The following is a 22,842-nucleotide window of genomic DNA, read 5'->3' as shown; positions in this document are numbered from 1 at the left end:
ATTACTTACCTCGGGCCGAATTGCGGTTTACAGAGTGACTTGGAAATAACAAACGGATAACTGTTAACAAATTTATTTAAGACTTGGACTAAATCATCATAAACGATTTCCCTCGCGTGTCTTCCGTAGACGAAGTCGATGTGGTTGAAGTTGGGGACGTCCACACGTCTCATGCCGAGTCTTACCTCTTCGGGCAGTTGGTGCCAAAGGTTAAGGGCGTCCTGAAAAATTATTCATCAATAATCTAATAAGCTATAACTATCTTTAAATCTACTGTCGTTTATAATTTGACATTTCCTTTCGAAGTGTATAATAGCATTGCTAGCCTAAAATTAAACTTGATTATACGGTGCGATCAACAATTCCCTAGCTATGACTTTGCCAGTGTTAGATTTCTCGTATCTTTGCTAACACAGCTCGGCTGCGCCTCGGCCAGAAAACTCAGACTCGGACGAAAAAGATGCACTTTTTGGCCATGATACACAAATAACTATTTTATAATTATGTAAATACTTGGGTGTTGTTTACTGGTACACATAACCACTTCATATTACTTTCTACGAACAAAAGCACCGACAACTGTTAAATAATTGCAATTGATAGTTATTAATCATGGCTGCATGTCAGTTCCTAGGAGATAAATAGTATAGCACGTGTTAAATAATGAAAATAATACTACAAATCAGCAACTGTCGTGTGTGCAGAATAATCAAGGACATTATTTTTTCTGCTACAATATTTCTGTAGCGTGTCTGCACTAAGTTAATTAAGACATCCTGAAGGCCATGCCGGATCAAGCTTAATAAAATGCTTGCGCAAAATATGCAAGAACACAAAGAAGCAAAATCAATTTAAAACAAGGAACTTGTGAATGATTTACAAAAATCTGAAAATGTTTTTATTTTTTTTCCTATGTAATATTTTTTTTGAAAAACAGCTTAAGATTTTTGTATTTTTGTATAACAGTGTTTCAATTACGATTTAACGCTTATATCTTCATTTCTTTTCCCTATGGAGTACCACGTCAATTTTTCAAAATTTTTGAATTTTGAACTCACCGGTTCTGTTGTGGCCCAATCCTGCGTGCTGTACACCAAATAAACCGGAACCTGAATCTTCTTGATGTCGTAGATCGGCGGCGTCGACGTGCCGTAATAGCGGAAATTATCGTCGACAAAATTATATTTCCGAAAATTGCCCAAGACCAAATCTGCCGCGTGGTTCAATATCCTCAAAGCCGTTCCACCCGGTAGCTGATTAAAGTACACTGGAATGATCTCCTGCAATTACAAATCTTGTACGGCAGCTCTTAACGAGAAGTCAGCTCCTTACAGGACTCAGCTGAGTATGTGCTCCATAAAATAGATTGTACAGCTGCAAGCAGAACTGCATCAGGGGCGGTGACTCCAAGCAAACCGTACGAACGGCTCTTTTTAATGGCTCTGCTTGGGAAACAATCCGGTACATTTCCAGGCCCCGGACGATGTTCTGGAATTATGCAAATGCGTTATCGCGTGCAATTAGGGATTAATTAGCCCAAGTTTGCATATTACGCATATTCACGGACGGATTGTTCGTGCCAAAGTATACGGAACGCTGTGGTTAATTCAATGTCAGAAAAATTAACGTGCGTAAAGCAGAGATTCTTTTGTACCAAGGAGCGTCGGTTTAAGAATTGAATCCGCTTACGTTGTGGTTTTATAATAAATCACATGCATTATTACCAATTAGTGGCAAACTGTCTGCTACTGGTATTTGTGAAGGTGAGTGGTGGAAATCTAAGGTAATTTTCGATTATGTTTATGCATTTGATAAAAATGAGGTACGTCATGTAACAGCTGTCTAGTGTAAATGGTACAATCAGCAGGAAGGTTCAAGGATTTTGTAAAGTGAATATTTCATGGGTAATGCTGTAATTTGCAGCTTGAGGGTTTACGTGTGAGGAATGTCTCGGAAAAAATATTGAGGTCAGGTTATTTATTAATTTAAGGACAAAGTATCGACAAGGGTAGTTTTCTTATACAAGTTACGATAGTTGAATAGGCATGCATTAATAAATATCTAAGAAAATATTGATTCGATTAAGTTTTAGAGCAGCACGATCCATTCAGTTTTTTACATATGTATGTATATCTAATTTGAATTGACAGTTAAAATAATTTATTTTTGATAACGAGGCTGTTAAATAACCGTAATATGCAAGGTGAGTCAAGATATTTCTTAAAAATAATAGGTAAGTACCGTTGGATATTTCTCTTTGTAAATTTAAGTTTTCAGAATTGTAGTTGATAATTTTTGATTTTTCTCTTTTTTTGTCCTGAGAAATATTAATCTGAACTGTAAGAGTAAAGCGTCTTCTTAACATTTCGCATTTTTTTCAAGATTATTGTACACACCTGTCTGATAATCGATATGTATTAATAATATTTAAGCATTTTTTTAATGACACCCAATCACTTTCTAATTAGTCGAGAAACATGTCTCCTCCTGCAAAAATTATTAGCTTTCCTGCAATAATCATACGTCTTTCCAAGATAACCGTACGCCTTCCTTTAATAAAGAAACGGTAAACGTCGTAAAAATTGTTTCACCGCCACTTTCAAGGGAAAGATACAAGAAAAATAAAAGAACTCAAAATTTGTTGGATGAATTTTATTTTGTTTTGTGTGCAATAATCTTATCGAATCTCTTGCGGGCTTCTATGATTATGGACCAATTTGACCAAATCAGGACTTTTAAATAATAAAAAAAAACTTCAATCAGTTTCTATTGTAACAATGTTGCTGTACAGTGTATTGCAATGTTCTTATTGAAGAAATTTGAAGAAAAACCTTTTTGAATCAATGAAGTCTTTTTCGTTTCACTAGTCACAACGACAGGTTCGAAAGACTGTATAATTCATTTTCCTCACTAGTGAGTTTACTTTCTCCATTTTCCTCACTAGTGATGCAAACGCCTATTTTTCTCACTAAATTGAGTGATGAAAGTATCATTTTCGTAAGCGATGTTGCAAAAATAGTATATTACACTATAAGTGATGAAAATGCCTGATTTTTCAACGAGCAATACATGATATACTCACGAGCGCCAGCGAGGGAGGATAGTAATGCGTGTTGAAAAATCGCACTTTGATCACGAATTGTGTTTTTTTTTTTTAAATTTTAAATTTCTTTATAATTATTTTACTCCCCTATTTTTTTAATCTTCCGGATCTGGAGTTTCAATTAATAATGCAAATAACAGTATTTTAAATTTTTTATATTAATAAGTAGGTATACTTCGTCCAGCGAGAGATTGGGAGATTTTAAATTGTATTAAATTAACCCAACACTACAAAATGCACTAGAATACATTGATTAGAGCATAATTTCAGGACAAAAATGTTACTGTTTGAAGGATATATTTCACATTTTACATGCGCTAGGTACCACTTTCTCTACGTAGAATTTAGTGATTTTCATTTCAACCAATCTCTCGCTGGACAAACTATAGTAGATTGTTAAATACATTTTCCTCACTAGTGAGTTTACTTTCTTCATTTTCCTCACTAGTGATGCAAACGCCTATTTTCCTCACTAAATTGAGTGATGAAAGTATCATTTTCATAAGGGATGTTGGAAAAAACGCTCTTTTTATGTTAAGTAGATATCCTGGTGATGGCGTCTTATACATTTCTTCTTTGATAAATATGCATATATGTATATGTTACATTGACCTGTACTTGACAACATATAAACATTCACTTATGAATTATACATAGATTGTTTCCGATTGACGATTAATTGAGATTAAAATTAGTGGAAAATTTGTTTTGGCAATAGGAAGTTATGTGTGAATAAAATTAAAAAATGTATAAAACTTACTATTATAGCTGAGCCAAAAGGTGCTGCCAGCCTGTAGGGCGACTTCATATTAGTCAGGGTATAAGCCGGCGAAATTAAAATCATCAACTTCAACGTGTTCCTGGCGATTTCGGGAAACTCAGCAGCATACATTAAGGATAACGTGGTCCCAAGAGAATGTCCTATATAAATAATTTTCCCATTAGGATCAGTATTAGCCAGAATCGTACCGAACATTGCTGGAAAATCGTACGCAACAATTTCGTCCATGCTGAAAACTTTTCACAGTCTGTACAAGGAACAAGAAACCGTCAAATATAATACCTGTGTTCCCAATATTCATTATCGAATACTGTCATATTTATGTGTCCTTCTGAATATTCTGTCCCTCGGTAATTACCGAGCCAGACGTCGTAACCGGCATCGGCTAATACAAAAGCTAAAATTTACAATTTAGGGATTTTGATCGTACAATCAGTATGATGACTTTACCCAGAGAATTTTTCTTCAGCGCTATGAAATAGGCACAAGTGGCGACTAAACCGTGTTGAAGATAAACAGGAAATTTCAACGCGTTCGGATTTTTGGTGGGTATTCTGTACATGGTCAAAATGTAGCCATCTTTAGTAGGAACTTTGTATTCTATTACTGGGTAACCGTTAAGTCTTATTACGCTAGGCTATAATGAAAAAACAATGTTTATTGAAAAGAACAACTTTTTTGAAAATTACTTACTACATCGTAATCTGCGGAAAAATCGTACCAACAGTTCGAGTTATTCTTCACGGTGTAATAGTCCTCAAAAGTCGGACATACGTTGTTATCTTCACCAAAACTGTTTTGAACAAGGCACCCTAGAAGCACTAACACTAGGAACATGTTGTATCAGTTTCATTGCACTTTACTGGCAAATTATTTTCTGAGGTATTTATAAGCTCGTATTGGACCTTGACATAATGAATATTAACCAGGATAAGTAGGAAAACAAATTTAGTTAGAGAGAGTACTACACCCTTTACTTTACTGTCCAATTCATTTCATTTACATTCAATTGTATGCGCACAAATAATGAGTAATACATAATATTCTGGTAAATTTATGGTAATATTTATATCGTACCTGCGGAAATATCCTTGAAGTCTTTTCCGATGATTGATTCGAACGGCAAGTACCGCCACGACAGTGAAATAAATAGTCGTGCATAAAACAGAAATGTATGAAATTACAATTGCAATTTTTTTCAAAATTTCTAAAATAATTTCGATTGGTGTACTATTCAAAGTGCTACTAAAACTGAAAAAAAAAAAACGAAACTGAAGTAATCACGTTACAATTTGCTGAAATGTTTATACACTGAATGACAAAACCGTGAATTTTGTCTTTAAAATGTATTAATGAAAATAGTAAAACTGGTTTAGAGTCTTGATCAGTGGATGAAAACTAGAAAAATGGAAATAACTACAAACATGATCAGAATTATTTTTAATTTTCGTTCATTGCAATTCTGATTCATTTATTGGTTCATCAATTTTAACCGATTCGTGTTTTGTGATTGTGTTTTTTTTTGCTTTATTTTATCCGAGCACTATCTATATCTTTCCAAATTAAAGTACATTAAACTGTCAATATTACATACAAATGAAAATGCATTATGCATTAACCAATTAAACACAAGCGTGTCTATTAAACTTTATACTTTTTAATGTAAATTGTTAATTGTTGTGTTGTCAACATTCAGATAAGACTGAAAGCATGGTGAAGAATGTAAAGTTGCTTAAAATTTATATTCAATTGAAAATGTGAGTTATTAATATATTGTTAAAAAAATATACAAAGTAAAATGTATACCGGGTGTCCAGGAGAAAAGTTGTAATGGGTTTATCTCTACAGTTTTCAACGATAAAAATTTTACATTTCAGGATGTGAGTCAGTGCATAGGGTGACATAACCTAAAGTGTGATTTTTACTTCAATAATATTTTAGCTGTGTATGTCGCCAATACGGACTGATAAAGTAACCATGTCATGCGTAGATTGTGGAGGTTAGGTCTGGATAGGCAATTTTCAGATGTGTGTTGCCTCTTTACGAACAATGACGTATTTATTTATGACACTGTAGTTGTAAATCTTGATTATTTTTCACTGTTAATGTTAAAATAGGAATAATTCAAAAACTAATCATTTTATTTTAATGCGAATTTCATAAATATGTTCTTTGAATTAATTTTGAATTATGAGCGTGTACGGGAAAAATTTTTTTTGCTCAAAATCATTTTTTTAATTTTATGGCTCTGAATGAAGTGATGCGAGAAAATTGATTTCAGTCATTCGAAGCCTTATATCAAGGGAAACGTAACCCTAATTTATCGAGTGGGCGGTAAAACTTGACTCACCCGGTACAGGAAGTTTGGAAAAGGGAATATTTTTATAGACTTTTGAAATGAAGTTTGTCTACTTAGAGCAATAAAAGTAAATTAATAAACAGTTAAAGAAAAGAGTAACAGTTAAAAATATAACAAGGCTTTTGTTACAATTACAAAACAATTAGGTAATAGAGGTTGTAATTTTAATTAAGTTAAGGTGAGCTTGATTTTCTAAAATCGATAAGGTATTCAAATTTTTTAAACTTCAAAGTCAAATAAAACTTCTTCTTTGTAATCAACTTTTTTTGGACAAACGTACTACCAAAGGTAGTTTGGGGCAAAGTAATAACGTAACTATATTAAAGTACATCTGAGGAACATCCTGAAATTTCGAATTTGTGACGTTTAAAACATCAGAGATAAATCCATCTGAACTTTTTCTGTGACACCGATATATTGTAAAGTAACTGTGCTTCATCTCTTTTTGGGATAATTTTATTACAAGAAGAGAATGTAAGTAAAATCAATTGACAAATTTATGTCAATAAATTTACTGGTAGTAACGTGTATTCAAGAAAATATAAAAGGAACCGAAAAGTTCAATAACAAATGAAGATATGATCAGATGAAGTTACACATATGAAGAATTTGTCAACTAAAAAGACGACCTACGTTTGGCAAAGAGAGAAAAAACCACGGCCTGCTTGACCACAAATTTATTCAGAATCGATATTATCCATAGTAGTTTTGCCAAATTAAATTCATTTTGTAAAGTACATAACTTGTTGTTTTCAGTTTTCATTCACTTTCTACCTCGATTTGAACAAAGTTGAGAAATTCTATAACCTTCAGACATTCTAGAATACCTACATATCGACAAATAATTTTTATGTTCTTTCTCTCACTCGATATTTCTAACTGACATTTTTTCACTTACTTTTATAACAGTTTTTTTAAGGTTAATTACTATTTTCATTTAGTTATTTACAGTTCTTGATATTTTTTAAATATCACACTTGACAGTACCTCGATACTTCAGCTATTTCAATTTCTTCCGAAAGCTTTTCTTTTCCTAAAACTCAGCTTTTTTTTCTTTACCATCTCTTTTTTTTGTTTTCCCAACGAAAGACACATGTTGAGCAAATACTCCTGAAACAGTTCTAATTCTTTTCATTTTTATTTTTATAGACGACATTACTTAGCAATATTTCTTCCACTGTTCAAAAACTAACACTACGGAATGCTCTTGGAGAAAATAAACATCTCATAATCAGTTGTTTCACGTAATTATTAGCAAAATATTTAACCTTTGTCTTTCAGTATTCTCAAAGCATCTTGTTTTTTCAAGTTTTGTAGATCTGTTACTTACTAGATTTTATTTTTCAATATAAAACAATGTTATAACAGATGTTCAATTGAAAAGTTCATCAAATTGGCTTTGATCTTTGTCTAACCAACTTAATTTATGACGTTGTTGTCTTTTAAAAAATAAAGTGAAAGCTAACTCGATGAACTTTTCAAATGAACACATGTTATATGTAATACAGGATGTTTCAAAATTCGCGAATTCCGAATTCAGAGCATGGTAGGAAGGACCCAGTGGAGTTCGAAAAATATTTAGAAATAAAAATTCGCTCTTCCTGAAGAAGATATAATCACTTTAATTTTGGTCAATACAGAGCAGCCTTCATATCATTGCAAAAATTTAAGATTTTTTTACTCTAAAGTAAACCTATTCTTCAAAAATTGTTTTACGTTATTATTTTCCACAATCATCTATACCATAAATAATAATAAACACTGAACTTTTCAGTCTGTATTTGAAGAAAACGCACTTCAAAGAGTGCACCTTCAGACCAATGTATCTTTGTGGGGGGAGTCCCGATTTTTTTTTTATTTCAATATTTGGACTACTGAAATGATCCCTTACAACACTCTGAATTCGGAATTCGCGAATTTTGAGACACCCTGTATAGTATTACTTTTATTCTCTTTCGCTATCTCAATTTTTCTTCGTTCTATAACAATTCGAAAGTTAATTACTACTACTTCTTATTGCTTAGTGAACTTATCATTAAAAAATATTTCATAACTGAAATGTTTTTAATATTTATTTCAACGATAAACAAAATTTAAGAAAAACTATGAGCTTTTTAAATTTTTTATAGTAACATTACTCTTGCTCTTTATGTTTTATCTTTATTAACATAAAAAATGTTTAATATGGAATATTTTCATTTCCTGTGTTGTGTAGTAGTAATTAAATCAATTGCTTCTTTTATCTTGTATTTCCATTTTTTAATTAATTTAATGAATTAAAAAGAATTATCTGATGTTTAATAACTATCATGAATACTATTAGCAATAATAATACATATTTTAAATTAAATATTGTAATTGCAGATAATTTACTATTATATTATTTAATACAATTTTTTTGTAAATTATAATACATAATTAAATACAGTGTGGAATAAAATGATTTACATCTAGTTACCTTTGGAATTTTTGCACATGTAAATTTTCCTGTACCGCTCTACTTTTTTTTTGAAGTGCCGAACTATTAGTTCTGTCAATAAATGTCATCAATCGAATTGACAATTGTAACAATTTACTAAATTGAATTAACAAACGTTGGTGGCCACTTTCAACACTAGCTGTGACTTGCTCTTGTTAGCTCCTTTTTAATTTCAATCTCTACTTTGCATTCATATCATCCCTTCGCAATAAATCACATTTGGAATTTTGGAATATTTTGAGGTTAGGCTTCCTTTTTTTTTGTAGAGCGGCATTTCGTATTTTTACAAGGGTAATGCAAAGGTAACTATACTCAATTTCATATAAATGTGCATCTAAGCAAGCCATGAAAATCTGATTTTCTGTTGGTAGTAAAGCTAAAGCTAGTGACTTTAACTTTCAAAGTTGCTTGCTCTGCGCGAATCCGATTTGACTAATTTTTTAGTTTTTGTCCATTTTAACATTGCTGATTTCAAAAGCAATGTTACGTCTTTTTACTGATTAAATTAAAGTAATTTTTATTTGTTTTTGTCTTTGTATTTTTACCAAGTAAAGATTTATTGGACATGACCTTCATAAATGTGACTTTTGTAATGTAACTAAATTAAAGGTGATTTTACAAATGCACAGCTCACTTGATGAACATTTATATGAAATCAATTATAGATGTAAATCATTTTATTCCACACTGTATATCAGTATACTTGTTTGTTTATTAGTTACGAAAAATTGTGTGGTAAAATGAAACACAGAAATGTTTTAATATTACTCAGCGAACAATAATTATTACTTAATAGGTACATATCTGCAATAATTTTGCTCTTGTCTTGAAAATAAAAGTCCGTTAACAAATAGATATTTTCTCGACAGAGAAAGTCAGTGGGAAAAACAAGATACACCAATTGTTTTTATAAATTATTACATAAAATATTCAAAGAGACAAGGTTAAAAACTTGACATTTGAAAATTAAAGTGATTAAGTTATTATTATTTAATATTCCAATGAATCGACAACACAACGAATAAAAACATTTATTTACTTCATATTTACATAAAAATGAGCAGTACAATAAATCTTATGAAACTAAAATAATATTATCGGAGCGGCACCTTATCGGGGAAATTCTCCATGACTTGAAGCAACTTGTCGTAGACCAAGCTCTTCGCATTTTTGCCGAAGAGGAAATCGAAATGGTTGAACCTCAAATTCGAGACTTCGTAAATCCCAAATTTGTAAGCGGGCTGCAAGCTCTTGTACAAATTGAGCGAATCCTGAAACCGAGTCAAGCTGAACCAGAAGGCATCACCGGGAGCGGTTTCTTACAGGTTTGGTGGTAGCCCAGTCGTGTGATGCATAAAATATAAAAACGGGAACCTCGATCCTGCTAATATTGTATTCTGGCGGAGTAGAATTGCCATACATAAACATATTTCTGCCCCCGTAGTCGAATTTTTGAAATCGACCTCTGACAGCGTCTTGCAAGTAGGTCATAGTTTTTAGGGAAGTACCGCCTGGTAGCTGATTGAAAAATACTGGGATTGTCTCCTGCGAACCAAGCGATACTTAATGAGAAAAGGTCGATTCTCGCCGATACTTACCGGAGATATTTGAGTGAACGGTCCCAAAAAAAGATTCACTGCGCTTAGACATAAGAGCATTAGATATGGTGAAGCTAGACACGTGGGTCTTGTCAGCCTCCTCGAGTATCCTCTAGAAACTACTTGCACTACATTCAGGTTATTGGAAAGGGACTGAAAAAGTTATTCATTTGTAAGGTGTGCTTGCGTTTCTTTAACAATTCAACCGTTAATTTACTTCTTACGCCATTAGCGCGTTTAGATACGTGTAATTCCAGCAGCGCGTGTCACTAATTTAATTACGATTAAGATTTATTGCAATGCTCTCGTGCTGAAGAAATTTCGATTTTTCTCAAGATCGTATTGTTTAATAAAATCACGAAGTGGATTATTTAGTTTATAAAATATACCTCTATGTAATTCGGAAATTCGAAATTTGTTATTTTAGAAAATCTAAGGGAGGTACCCTTAATGCTCATTAAGACATATTAATTGTGATCTTTTTCTTTTCGAAAATATCTTTTTGGATTCCTATTAGATAACATATTCTTACGGGTTAAGTAATGACTAATGACATTCATTACCCACGGCAGTGAGGGATGACTCATAAAAAAAATTACATGTGCAAATCATCCCGTACACTTTAAAGTTGTTATTATACAACACAATACTCATATACTCATATACATATTATAATTATATATTTTCAAATGTCATAATCTGTCAGTCAACATAGGTAATTTATTATAAAAAAATGAAAAAAATGATAGTGAAAATGATGAAATTCGAAGGTCACAGAAAAAGTATCGAATTCTACTCGCGTGTAATAGCTATTAGCTACATGACTGATTACAGCACTCGCTTACGGTTCGTGCGTAAACGTCATGCTCGTGGATAATAACCATGATTACACACAGAGTTGAATAATATACTAGTATTTAAATATGCAAGCTTATTTGAAGTATGCCTTTGCACACTGCAATAATCTGATTAACAAGTTCATGCACAGCCTTGAAAGGTTGAGTACCTTGGAAGAAAATTATTTTGAATTATATACTAAAAATCCAATAAAGACAGAGTAAATTCTTCAAAATAATAATAGGAATCATTAATAAGTGAGGGGAGTCGTAAACATATGAGAAAAAATCGAACATATAAACTGCGATGAAGAATTGAAAAAATAAGTAAATAAGTATTGGGTGATTCAAAATGATTGTGGCCAAGTATGGTAACTATGTACGAAAATTTACGTGGCAACTGTGTGAATGGGGTAGAGTTGACATTTGTATGACATTTCATAAGCGTGCATTTGATTTTTTCAATTCCATTACACATTGATTTGACAACTTACAAAATTGCGCGACTATGAACTGTCAAGCAAATGTCAAATCTACCCTACCCACACAGTTGCCACATAAATTTTCCTACATAGTTGCCATACTTGGCCACAATCATTTTGAATCACCCAATACATAATTTGGAATGTATAAAATTGAGATTGTTTAATAGATTTATTGTAAAGTAATTTATCATAAAAATGATTTTGTGTTTTTGATTCAGTCTTCTATGGCATAATTCTAAATTAATGAAACAGTTTCACTTCTATATTTTTCAAAATGTTTTCGGTAACTTTTTATTAAGTAGATATGTATTTATTTCATCAAAACTGACTACATTTTATCGTATTCTGAATTGCCTTTTTCAGCATTGTTCAAGTGTCATATCTCGCTTATTTCTGATTACAAAATGATAAAATACAATATATTAACTAATTATCATCATCATTAACACGAAAATTATATTAACTCGTATTAAATTTCTGTTTTATTCTTATTTGGAATTTCGAATTTTCTGATTTTTTTGTATTTACTAACCTAATAAATAATTGTAACGAGTGTTCAAATGAAAAGTTCATCAATTTTGCTATGACTTTTTGATGAAAGAAGATAGAGCGTTCTTTGACAGTTGACAGATGTCATTTGTGTTTTGCACGTGCAATAGTAGTACAGCTTCAAGATAGTAAGATTTTTCATTTTATTTACATTTTTGTGAGGAACTTGATTCGTTTAAGTTATCATTGGAGTTGTTTTCGTTTTGCAAATCAAGTAAAAGTTCAGGTGTTTATTAGTTTGGCGTTTGGTAATTTGACGCATGAAGCAAACGCTGCCACTCTTAAGAACTAAAATTTTATCAAAAATAGTTCCATAACAGGATCTACTATAAAACTGTTTTCGATGTCACAACAACTCCATTATAAACACAAAGTAGAAAAAACAATTTTATCATTGATATCCACAATCCATTCTCCGAAAACGTTTTTTGCATGAAATCCCTGATACAAATCTGTTATTGTTGTGACAATTATCTGCAATCAGTGTTTAGATCAAGATTAATTAACAAATATCCAACATTAAAAACCCATCAACTCTGATCTCTTGATGTTTAATTAGTGAAGCGTGGACCATTGTAATGTTAGCTATAGCTTGCAATATATTTTAAACCGGTGCTAAATATAATGAAGCTTTTCATACAAATCTTAATTTTACTAATTTTAGATTGCAACTACTTCTTCGTGAGGGTTAGACTAATTCGAATTAATTAATTCCAAGCTTGATCATTTTCATTTCAGGCGAATATTATTGTGAAAAACGATTTCGCCAAACTGGTGGAGTACGATGACAGTTACTTAAAAGTAACTTCTTTCAAATTCTACAAAAAGAGCAGAACCAAGGCTGCCCTTAACGTGACCTACACGACATTGTACGATATAGTCTCGGACGAGGACATGAGGGTAACAAGCGATTGAGCCCGTTGTGATTATTTATTCATGGGGTGATTATAGATTAGTGTGGCCGCCTTACAGTTCAGGGGTAATGAATACAAGAGAACCGTAATCGATTTCTCGATAGGGATATGCAGCATCTACAGGGCCAACAAGTTCGACGCCCTTAACCTGATCAAGGATTCCAATCTCAAAGGTTGCCCATTCCCCAAGGTAAACACCACTGTTAGAAAATTAAGATGCGATAAAGCAGCGAAATGTTTAAGGGTCCCTACTACATTAACGACATCGCACCCACCGCCGATTTTATTCCCCCTTTTTTCCCTGAGGGTAAGTGGTTGTTGGACATGACCTTCATCCACGCCGACAAAATTGTGACTCGAGTACACTGGATGCTCTCCATAATGAAAAAAATCTAGACTTACCAAAGCTGTCCTCATCAGTGGCAAAAATATGCGATAAGGCGACCTCATATTGTTTAGTTTGTAAGCGGGGGACATAAATATGAACAATTTAATGGTTTCTTTGGCATGTTCTTGATACTCGCAGGCGTACATCATCGCCGCCGTGGTCCCCAAAGAGTGTCCTATGTAGACAATTTTTCCTCTCTTCCAAGTGTTGTACCTGACCAAATTCAGCATGGTCGGTACGTCGATCAAAGCGATTTCGTCCACTCTGGAAAATGGAGCCATTCAAACGTTTCACTTCTAACAAGGCTACCGAATTGCAATATGCAAGAAAGTAGACAGTGGACAACAAAAATGAGTAAACGTTAAATTCGCGAAAAATCCGGACCTGTCCATTTAATCATTACGGATTACAAAATTACACTTTGTGCAATTGGTTTTCGATCGAAATTGGACCTGCAGGACGTCGTATTAGAAACCGTCTAATTTGCGCTTTGCACAATCCGGTGCATTTGAATCTGATGTAATGAGAGTAACAAGTCGAAGAAAGGCGATCGATGTCGCTTCAAAAATTCCCTTTTTACATCACGTGGAGGGAGAAAGTAAGTAAGTATGTGGTTCGTTACGGAAATTCACTTGAAAACATCGATCTAAGAATGAATTTTTACAATTGAGTCGAAAGTAGACCGGCTGCAATTTATATGGCATACCGGAAGAACAATGACTTCAATGTTCCCTTTATTGCTATTATTGCTGTGCCATTTCAAGCAAACGAGCTATTTGATCTGATTGTCTGCACTGTTAGATCTCGTTGTAGAAAAAAACGAAACCATTTATCCGCTGATTAGTTCTTAAGCAGGGAGTGGACAAGGCTTTACATACAAAAACTTTCTTTGCGCGCGCTCGTGCAACAACAAGTGGAGAAAAATCATGAAATATTGAAACTTCCACATGACATTTGGAGAGAATTAAAATTGCATTGGTCGATTGCGTTAAATGGTCGCTCCGTTTGGGTTAAGCAGCAGGTGCAGTCGATGCAATTAATGTAATCTCCTTTCAAAATATCGGTAATCGAAGTTAGTGGAGCAAACTGCAATGGAACGTTTGGTTCACCGAATTTTAATTTAGTAAGTTTTGCAAGGAAGTGGAGCGTGTTGTGCCCACTTGTTGACAATATGTTGTAGTGGTCTAAAATTAATATGTAGTTAATATGCGGTGATTTTTTAAAGATCTGCAAAATATTTGTTTTTGTCCATTCACTTGCAATACATGTTTGGGAGAAGGAGGAAAAACAGCAATATATAACAGGAATTTAAACAAGACTTGAGAGTAAAGCCAAAATCGAAGCAAGAGTGTATTGTATGAAAAGGGTTGTCTATAAAGTTGATAGAGAGTCAGCAGATTCAAAAAAAGAATAGACACAATTTACAATTCAAAAGCAAAGAATATAAAATAGAAAGAATATAAAACTAAGAAAATGCAGCAGATTTGGGTCGTTTGAATAAATGAAAAATAACCGTCTCTTTTTAAATTAAATAAAGTGTAAGTAAAGATATTTGTTACAAGATTCAAACATAAGAGCAAAAAGAGAATGTAGATGGAAGTGAGAAAGAGGAGGGTGGGACCGAATAGAGCTCATGTTTATTATCTTATCTAGGAAGAAGGAAATGAAGAAATCACTTGCTAATGGGATATATAAGTGTGGTAACGGAAACAAGAAAGAAATGTTTCATTTTTCTTGATGTGCAGAAATACAAAAAAAAGTAAACTCGATTTCAGTGTACATTTCACAAAGACATTTTTTACTGTACACCATGTACAATTTAGTTTACGTGGGTTTAAAGAGACATTAACACGTATATACAGGGTCATTATAAATTATTGTCCCATCGCAGTTGGCGTTGGTGACGTAGTTGAATGTGCCGCAAGCCTCATAACATGAGTGAAACTAGTATCGCCGATAAGTGGCGATACTGGCGGTAGTGGAAATCTGTCTACTAGTTGGTCTAACGTTGCGAGGGTGCGACACATTCAAAATTTGTGTGGGTTTTCAACGTCAACTGCGATGGGACAATCATTTATAATGACCCTGTATTATATAACATTGTTTTATATTGAGAAATAAAATCTAGGAAGCAACGGATCCACAAAACTTGACACTTGACACTATCAGTGCCACTTTTAATGTGTTGTTGCAGATTGTAATTCTAAATTGCCACCAACACTGCATTCTACGTTAGAATTGTTATAAATGCAACTGGCAACACTGTTTGGTGAAAAATGTGTCAGGTTGTATTTGTCAGGTTAACAGTCTCTGTGTCTGTGAATTTTCGTTTTTGCAACTCAAAATTTTAGAATTAAGGAAAAAAATCTGTCAACCTTTTTATTTCTTCGAAACATTTTACTAGAGCATTTTTTTTCATTTTAGCATCAAGTAAATTACGTTGTTTTCGAATCATGTTTATAAAATAATTATGCATATTGCCAACATTGGTTATAACAATCCCCAACTTAGAAATATTTTTATTTTGCCAACATAATTCAACAGGTGGTGGAAATTTAGAATTTATTTTCTCGTATGGGAAAAAATAATATTTTTACTTTAACTATATGTACAGTATGTTGCACTTAAAAAGAAGACAGTTTGAGATTTTCGTGGAAATTTAATGAAAAAAACTGCCTCTGAAAAAATTACTCGTCCTACGGACTCATAATTTTTTCTAGCAGTTTTTTGAGTTCAATTACCAGACAACAAAACTCGAATTATAAATGTCAAGTTTACTCGACCCAAAAAAAACCTTGAGTGTAATTCGGTAAGACAATTTAATGAATACCTAAATCACTATGATGCAGACCTACTAGAATCAGACGCTTTCAAAAGTTAGGTTCCGTTTTGTCGCTGGAAAAGTTAGAGCAAACTTTTTTCGCTGTCATAGCGACAAAAACACCGCTGCTTATAGGATTTTTAGTGTATGAATTAAATTGTCTTATTTAAACAATCAAAATGAGAAAACGTTCTAATACATTTTTCGATTCCTTCATCGAGAAATAAATTATGGAGATTATTCATTACTTCAGATGCAACTCATGATATTATACAGCTGTGCAGATAACGACAATATCCAGCTGTCTTCATCTTGAGTACGCCACACTATACAGAGTAACAGAGTATTTCACGAGTGATAATGAGCCCGGAGGAATTGAAAATGCAACCCACAATACATTTGTAACGCTAACGTGTGTATTTAAATATCGTATTGTGAAATTATTAATCCATGATAGCTCTGCTTCCAATAATTATATTTGTGACAACTGACATTTAAGAAAAAGTTAAAATACGACGATAAAAATGTATTCGAACGATGAGAAAAGAGACATGATCCTGATTTAAGGCGAATGTAATAAAAACGCCTCTGCCATTGCCCGTTTATGCAGACAATAAACATTTTCCCAAAAACTTTTCACAATTTCATTTAACCAAGCGAATATGACATTTATGTCAAAATTCACGAAACTGCACAGTTAACTATGTTTCACGTTTTTTAAATTAAAAACAAATATCCACGTTGGCGTTGCAAATGTACCTATTATTGTGGGTTGCATTTTCAATTCCGTCGGGCTCATTATCATTCGTGAAATACCCTGTATAGTTAAATAATAATTGTGAAAATACCAATTGTGATGATCTGATCCAGCTTAAATCCACTTTGTTCATTTTTTGAAACATAAATATTTTATTATGATTTTCATACATATTTGCAAAAATTCTTCACTCCCAAGTTAGTATTCCTTTAAGGCATTCTAACGCTGCAGATCTTAGTTCTATCGAATTCTGTTGAAACAGCATTGGGAATGAAGTCAACTATTTTAATTTAATTCTATCATTAACAAGCCTTGTTTCGAAGTTATTATCGTTATTGTTGTTTGCATGTTTTCGAAAGATGTCAAGGATCTAAATCTAGCACCCTAAATATACACGACTTGCGTCATACGCATGCATGCAGTTAAAAAGCCTCTGCATATTAACAATTTATAGCTAAAAGATAAATTAATGCACGTTAAGTAATTCCTCGGGTTTTGTCCCACTTGGTGAAAAATAATGATCATCACTAGTACTAGTAATACTTAAACTGTTATTAAATATGATTTTACTACCAATCTGCCGTCACTCCAGGGTATAAAACTACATAAGGTATGTGAATAAATTTAATTTGTTTATATCGTGGCTTGCAACGAGGGCGGAAGTCATTGCTCCGTAATTGCTCAAAGATTCATGATGTCTATGAAAGTCGAAAAGGACATGCCTGACTGCACATTCCTGATTTATCTATCATTAAACGATCGATTTTACTAAGATTTCAAGAACAATAACGGGAGTAGGACACTCTCACTCTCAGTTCAAATAGAAATGACACTATGGGACAAAAAACATATTTAAAAACATTTCTCATTGTCAGTATTGTGGTTATAAGAGAGGAGCGTAAAACTTTCCTGAAAAAATATTGAACGCTGCGCACTTGCACCGTGCATTGTAAATGCATTTAGTGTTTTCGCATTTTACATAAACTCCACTTTCAGGCCGGAAATAAATACACTTTCGTTTTTTAAACGCAATATACATGCATGTAACATTGTAATAGGTACAGTTGGTTGCAAAAAAAACGGGAAATGAAAATTTTCCTAATGTAAATTTGGTTTTGTCCATTTGTCAATTAATTGTCTGCTTGACAATACCTGTCAAATAATTTTTTAAAATGGCATTGAATTTTAACCATAATTCTAACCTCTCGTAAGAAGGTTTCACGCTATGAAAAAATTGTAAAAATGTGTCAATTTTATTCAGACAGTTCCCGTTTTTTTTTGCAACCAACTGTATACAGAGTGGCCAATGGAAAATTGAGCGTATTCTTTTAAATATATCTATGCACTTAGTAATTTTTTAAAACTCAAATAGAAAATAAAGACACTGAAAGGTGTAAGTGTAAAAAAAATTTCTTAGCTGTGTCTCTCAAACACACCTTGCTACTGATGCAACTCAAATGATAATAATAATTAATAAATTGAGCTAATTACAAATGTGAAACACCTTCGTGAATTCATTTCAATTACGCAGATTTTTTCTGCAATTGCATTATGTAATTCTACGAGTTTAAAAGTCATTTTATTTTCTAGATAATGACACATGCAACAATTTTCTGAAAAAATGCATAAATGAAAAGTGACTTAGCTTGCGGTTGGCCGCAACGAACAACCCAAACAAACTTCCTTTTTGCTTTTCCTTGCAGGTGGTTCAGATTTACGAATCGAAGGTCAGCAAACATGGGCGTAATGAGGTGTAAAATGAAATAATCTGTCAGAAGCGGACATACCCATAATTCCAGTAATCCCTTTGCGTTACATTTAAATGCGTGTGGCCTTCGGAATATTCAGTGCCACGATAATTGCCCAACCAAACGTCGTAACCCGCATCCGCAAGGAGAAAGGCTAGAAGAGATAATTGCACTAGTCCATGAAACCTGCGATGTGGTTCAATGGGACAAATTACCAAGAGAATCTCGACCCAGACTGACAAAAATTCCAGAAGTGCTCTGGACCCCGTGGAGCATGAAAACTGGCCCTTTCTTCTGCTGGACGCTGGGTATCCTAAACACCGACAAGATGTACCCGTCTTTGGTCTGTACCTTGTACTCCATGAACGGATAGCCCGCTCTTCGAATAATTTCTGGCTGTTACGCAACAGTCAAAAACTGGTTAATAATGTGGGTCAATGCTGGTTCGTCGAAAGCTGCGCGATCTTTGACTGACAACATCCAAATCTGCCTAAACTTACCACTTTAAGATCCGCGGCGTAGTTGTACCAACAGTTAGAGTTGTTCCTCATCGTGACATAATCACGGTACGTGGGACACACGTTATTGTCGGCACTGAAAGATGCTTGCAAGAGACACACCAGTACGATAAATGTGATCGCGTTATGGCACAACATTTTTGCAAGAGGCTATCTAGCGTTTAACTGCTCGCGCGGTACTTTTGGTTCTGTATGTTTTATAAGATATACACTTTCTTCGGTACGACCGACGTGCAGATAATTATTTCTTTTAATTTCACTAGTTCACTGAACTATTATTATGAATAAATACCTACGCGAATAACCCTTTCTATCGCGACAGTGGATTTGTTTTACTTCTTGCAGCTTTCTGCAACGTCACTACCGCGGAACGCTCTGCACCGATGAAAAGTCTCATCGCACTTCCACTTTGACCCCCGATCGGGGATTACCAGCCATGAACCACTTTAAACTTGTTGTCAATTGTTATAACATTTTTTCAGTCGTAGCGTAAGATTGCGTGTTACAAGGAGGTGCAATTTAGGAAAATTGGTGGACGCTTGTAGAGTGGGTACCACTAAAAAATGTGCAAGAACTTGATTTGGCACTAGCACTTCTTATACTAAAAAATATTAAATGCATTTCTAAAATGATGCATTCATCTATTCAAGGTTTGCAATTAAAGACTGGTTGAGCAAACTTCAATAGCCTTGCTGATATTGCAAAATATAATTCGTTCAGTTGGAAGTTTTTTAAAGTTAGAAAGACTTTCTTTTGGGTAACTTGTTGAAGGTCGACCTGTCTGGCATTCGGCCAAGTTCAAGCGGAACAATATTGAACTTAGACTACAAAATGTCTTATTTAGTTTAGATTCGTGAACAATTCACCAACAACAAATAATTTTTTCGGTTATTTAACAATTCATCTACATTCTGCTAACACCTCTAGAAATTCTACGGAAACGATGCTGCATTAGCCCTACTAACAAAATTTTTATTTTAGTCTTCTTAAGCTACCTTAAATGCATTGCACCAGCTTGCTCATAAATAAAAATCCTGTTGTATCAGACAGTAAGTTACAGGGTGGTAGTATTGCTCCAATGCAATTTTACAGGCAAAGAGTCAAATAAACACAAAAAGATTAAGTACGATTACGAAATTTCCTGGAAAAAAAGAAATACAATTTTCTATGGACAGGTGCCACGTAATTATTCTAATTCAATTTTATATAATAGGGTAAAGTGTTATAAATCAAAACTTTGTATCGAATTGTTATAAAATCATGCAATTGTGTTGATATATTCATTACCGGGTTTCAAACAAATATAGAAACAAACCTTTAACAAGTTTTGGTGTAAATTATTTTCTCCAAATCTCTTAAGGGCAAAAAAGTCTTGGAAATTATTTTTTAAGGTGATTAATTCGTTCTATTAATGTTAAGTACCACGATTAAACTTTATAATGAGCTAGACACTTTCATTATCACTAAGAAACTAAATTAATTATGAATTTTAAATACAGCAGGTTCATGAGAACGGAACTATGCAGCAAATAGCAGTTAAACTAGTTTTAAGAAAAATGAAATGTCTTGCATGTGTATCCAACTCATTTAAAAGATTTGCAACAAATGTTTACATTTATCACATTTGTAGATTTTATAGTTGGTGGTTTAAGGGATAGTCGCGAAGATTATGAAACTATTTGAAACGAAGAAAATGGATAATTTATGCAGGACATGTAACTAGTTGTTATTTTAGCCGTAAGATGCATTAAAATAATTAAACGTAGTAAACAAATTTCTTCATCGTTAAATTAACTAATCCGTATTATATAATTCTTCTACTTTTTTGGTTTTGTTATATGACAGGAGAAAATTTTTCTGCTGGATACGTTGTATTAATTGATCGAACGATAAGTAATGACTAATGGGAAAGCCAAAGGGACTGGAGATTGGGAAACTAGAGGAAGTGAGTTTGTAGGAATTCCAAAGTGCAGTGTTATGTCACACATTTTATTCGTTTAAGCAAGACATTTTCCAAACTAATAAAATTTTAAAATGCAGCTAATATTTGAAAGGACCAATTACGAGATAGTAATTAAAAATGTCTCGTAAGAAGTTGATCTCTAGATTCTTGACCAATTTTTTTTTGGTAAATAGATTTGGATCATTTCTTTCAATAAATAATTTCTTTCAATTCTTAATGAAACAGTTTTATGAACAGCACCCAGAGAAAGTATTTATCTTGTATTTTTGCGAACAATAGAGTATTGCGATTCATGGATCATTTAATTGTTTCTTTCGAAGATAAAAATAAGTAAAACGTTTTCTGTGAATCAGAAAATTTCCAACAAATTTCACCGAAGATTTAAGGGGATATTCTAGTTTAGAGTAAGACATTTAATTCTTTTTGGAATTTTTTTAAAACTGTGAAACATTTAACTGCCAGTTTAATTTTGTGCAGTTTTATCAATGTATGTCATGTCATTCATACAATTTTTTTAAACAAATAAAATTACAATTAAGCATGTTAGAGGCGATATATTCAGCAGTTCTGGTCATATCAAGAAGAGAAACAAATAAGTTTCTTAATTAATATGTGTGTCTAAAGCTGGTGTCACACATTAGAAAATTAATATATTCAAAATTAAGAGATTAAGCGCATCTTGAAAACAAACTATTTTTTGAGGTTTCTTTCTTTCGCGAACTAAAAAAATTTGAAAAGAGGAGAATTTTGAATTCATTCTGATACAAACGATAATGACGTATACACTGAAAGCACACACCAAATTTGAACTCAATCGATTGAATTGATCTTTAGATATTAAGGAAGCCATTTTCAAAAACCTGGACTTATTTTATTGCTTTCAACTGTCATAAATTCTCATTTTTCTCCTTTGTAAACTGCTTCCTAACTGCTCTAAAGCAAAAAATAGCAGATAACCAACCGTTGCCCTAGACAACACATCCAAAGTGACATTTCTTGAAAAATTTGTCAAAACTGTCAAAAGCAAATGCGAAATCATTTTTAATAGATTTGGAAGCTTTGGGGACGTCGTTTCAAACAATAAAAGTTTGTATGCAACTCGTTTCTGTGCAAATTGGGCTTTTCTAATTGCCCTCGAAGCCTTAAAATCCTCGCTACGCTCGTATTTCAATCTGGCCTCTCGGGCAATTAGAAAAGCCCAATTTACACAGAACCTCGTTGCATAAATAACTATTTGAACCTTCAAAATGACATTCCGCGACCGCAAAAGTTAACCGCGAACGAAATCAATCAAAAAGCAATCGCCTTTTTGAGCATTCTGAAAATAATTTGACTTGATAATAAAATCTGGTTTACAAAATGCCATTTCTCCTATTTGGATGTTGAAGATTTCGAAAAAGTGAAAATAAATCGCTATTAATTTGATGAAGAGTACAGGACAAATCAGACATAATGTTTGTTTCAAAAAATATTGTACAAACTTTAATCCCTTAAATAGGAGGATCCGCTCTTTGAGGAGCGTTTATGACTCAGATGAGAACTT

General features: G+C 33.1%; 2 protein-coding genes across 2 annotated transcripts; one reads left to right on the top strand and one right to left on the bottom strand.

Moving 5' to 3' along the window:
• Nucleotides 1-5: 5 nt before the first annotated feature.
• Nucleotides 6-19,990, bottom strand: LOC138133160 (uncharacterized). Its single transcript, XM_069050958.1, has 14 exons — nucleotides 19,319-19,990; nucleotides 19,034-19,214; nucleotides 18,858-18,972; nucleotides 13,507-13,756; nucleotides 10,321-10,473; nucleotides 10,046-10,267; nucleotides 9,820-9,993; nucleotides 4,578-4,727; nucleotides 4,335-4,521; nucleotides 4,167-4,281; nucleotides 3,864-4,113; nucleotides 1,333-1,488; nucleotides 1,059-1,280; nucleotides 6-221 (listed from the first exon to the last, which is right to left on the bottom strand). The coding sequence occupies exons 1-14, from the start codon at nucleotides 19,472-19,474 to the stop codon at nucleotides 6-8; spliced, it is 2,547 nt and encodes an 848-aa protein (XP_068907059.1). The 5' UTR covers nucleotides 19,475-19,990.
• On the top strand, nucleotides 12,923-13,513 carry LOC138133058 (uncharacterized; the record flags this gene model as incomplete). The annotated part of the gene is made up of 3 exons (XM_069050851.1): nucleotides 12,923-13,090; nucleotides 13,142-13,294; nucleotides 13,348-13,513. Coding segments are annotated over 3 exons (474 nt in total), but the record flags the coding sequence as incomplete, so codon positions are not given.
• Nucleotides 19,991-22,842: the final 2,852 nt, after the last annotated feature.

This window comes from Tenebrio molitor, chromosome 6 (genome assembly GCF_963966145.1).
Source record: "Tenebrio molitor chromosome 6, icTenMoli1.1, whole genome shotgun sequence".
Taxonomy (NCBI): Eukaryota; Metazoa; Arthropoda; class Insecta; order Coleoptera; family Tenebrionidae; genus Tenebrio; species Tenebrio molitor.
Note: the sequence above shows the minus strand (reverse complement) of the source record. Positions and strands in the feature narration are given on the sequence as shown.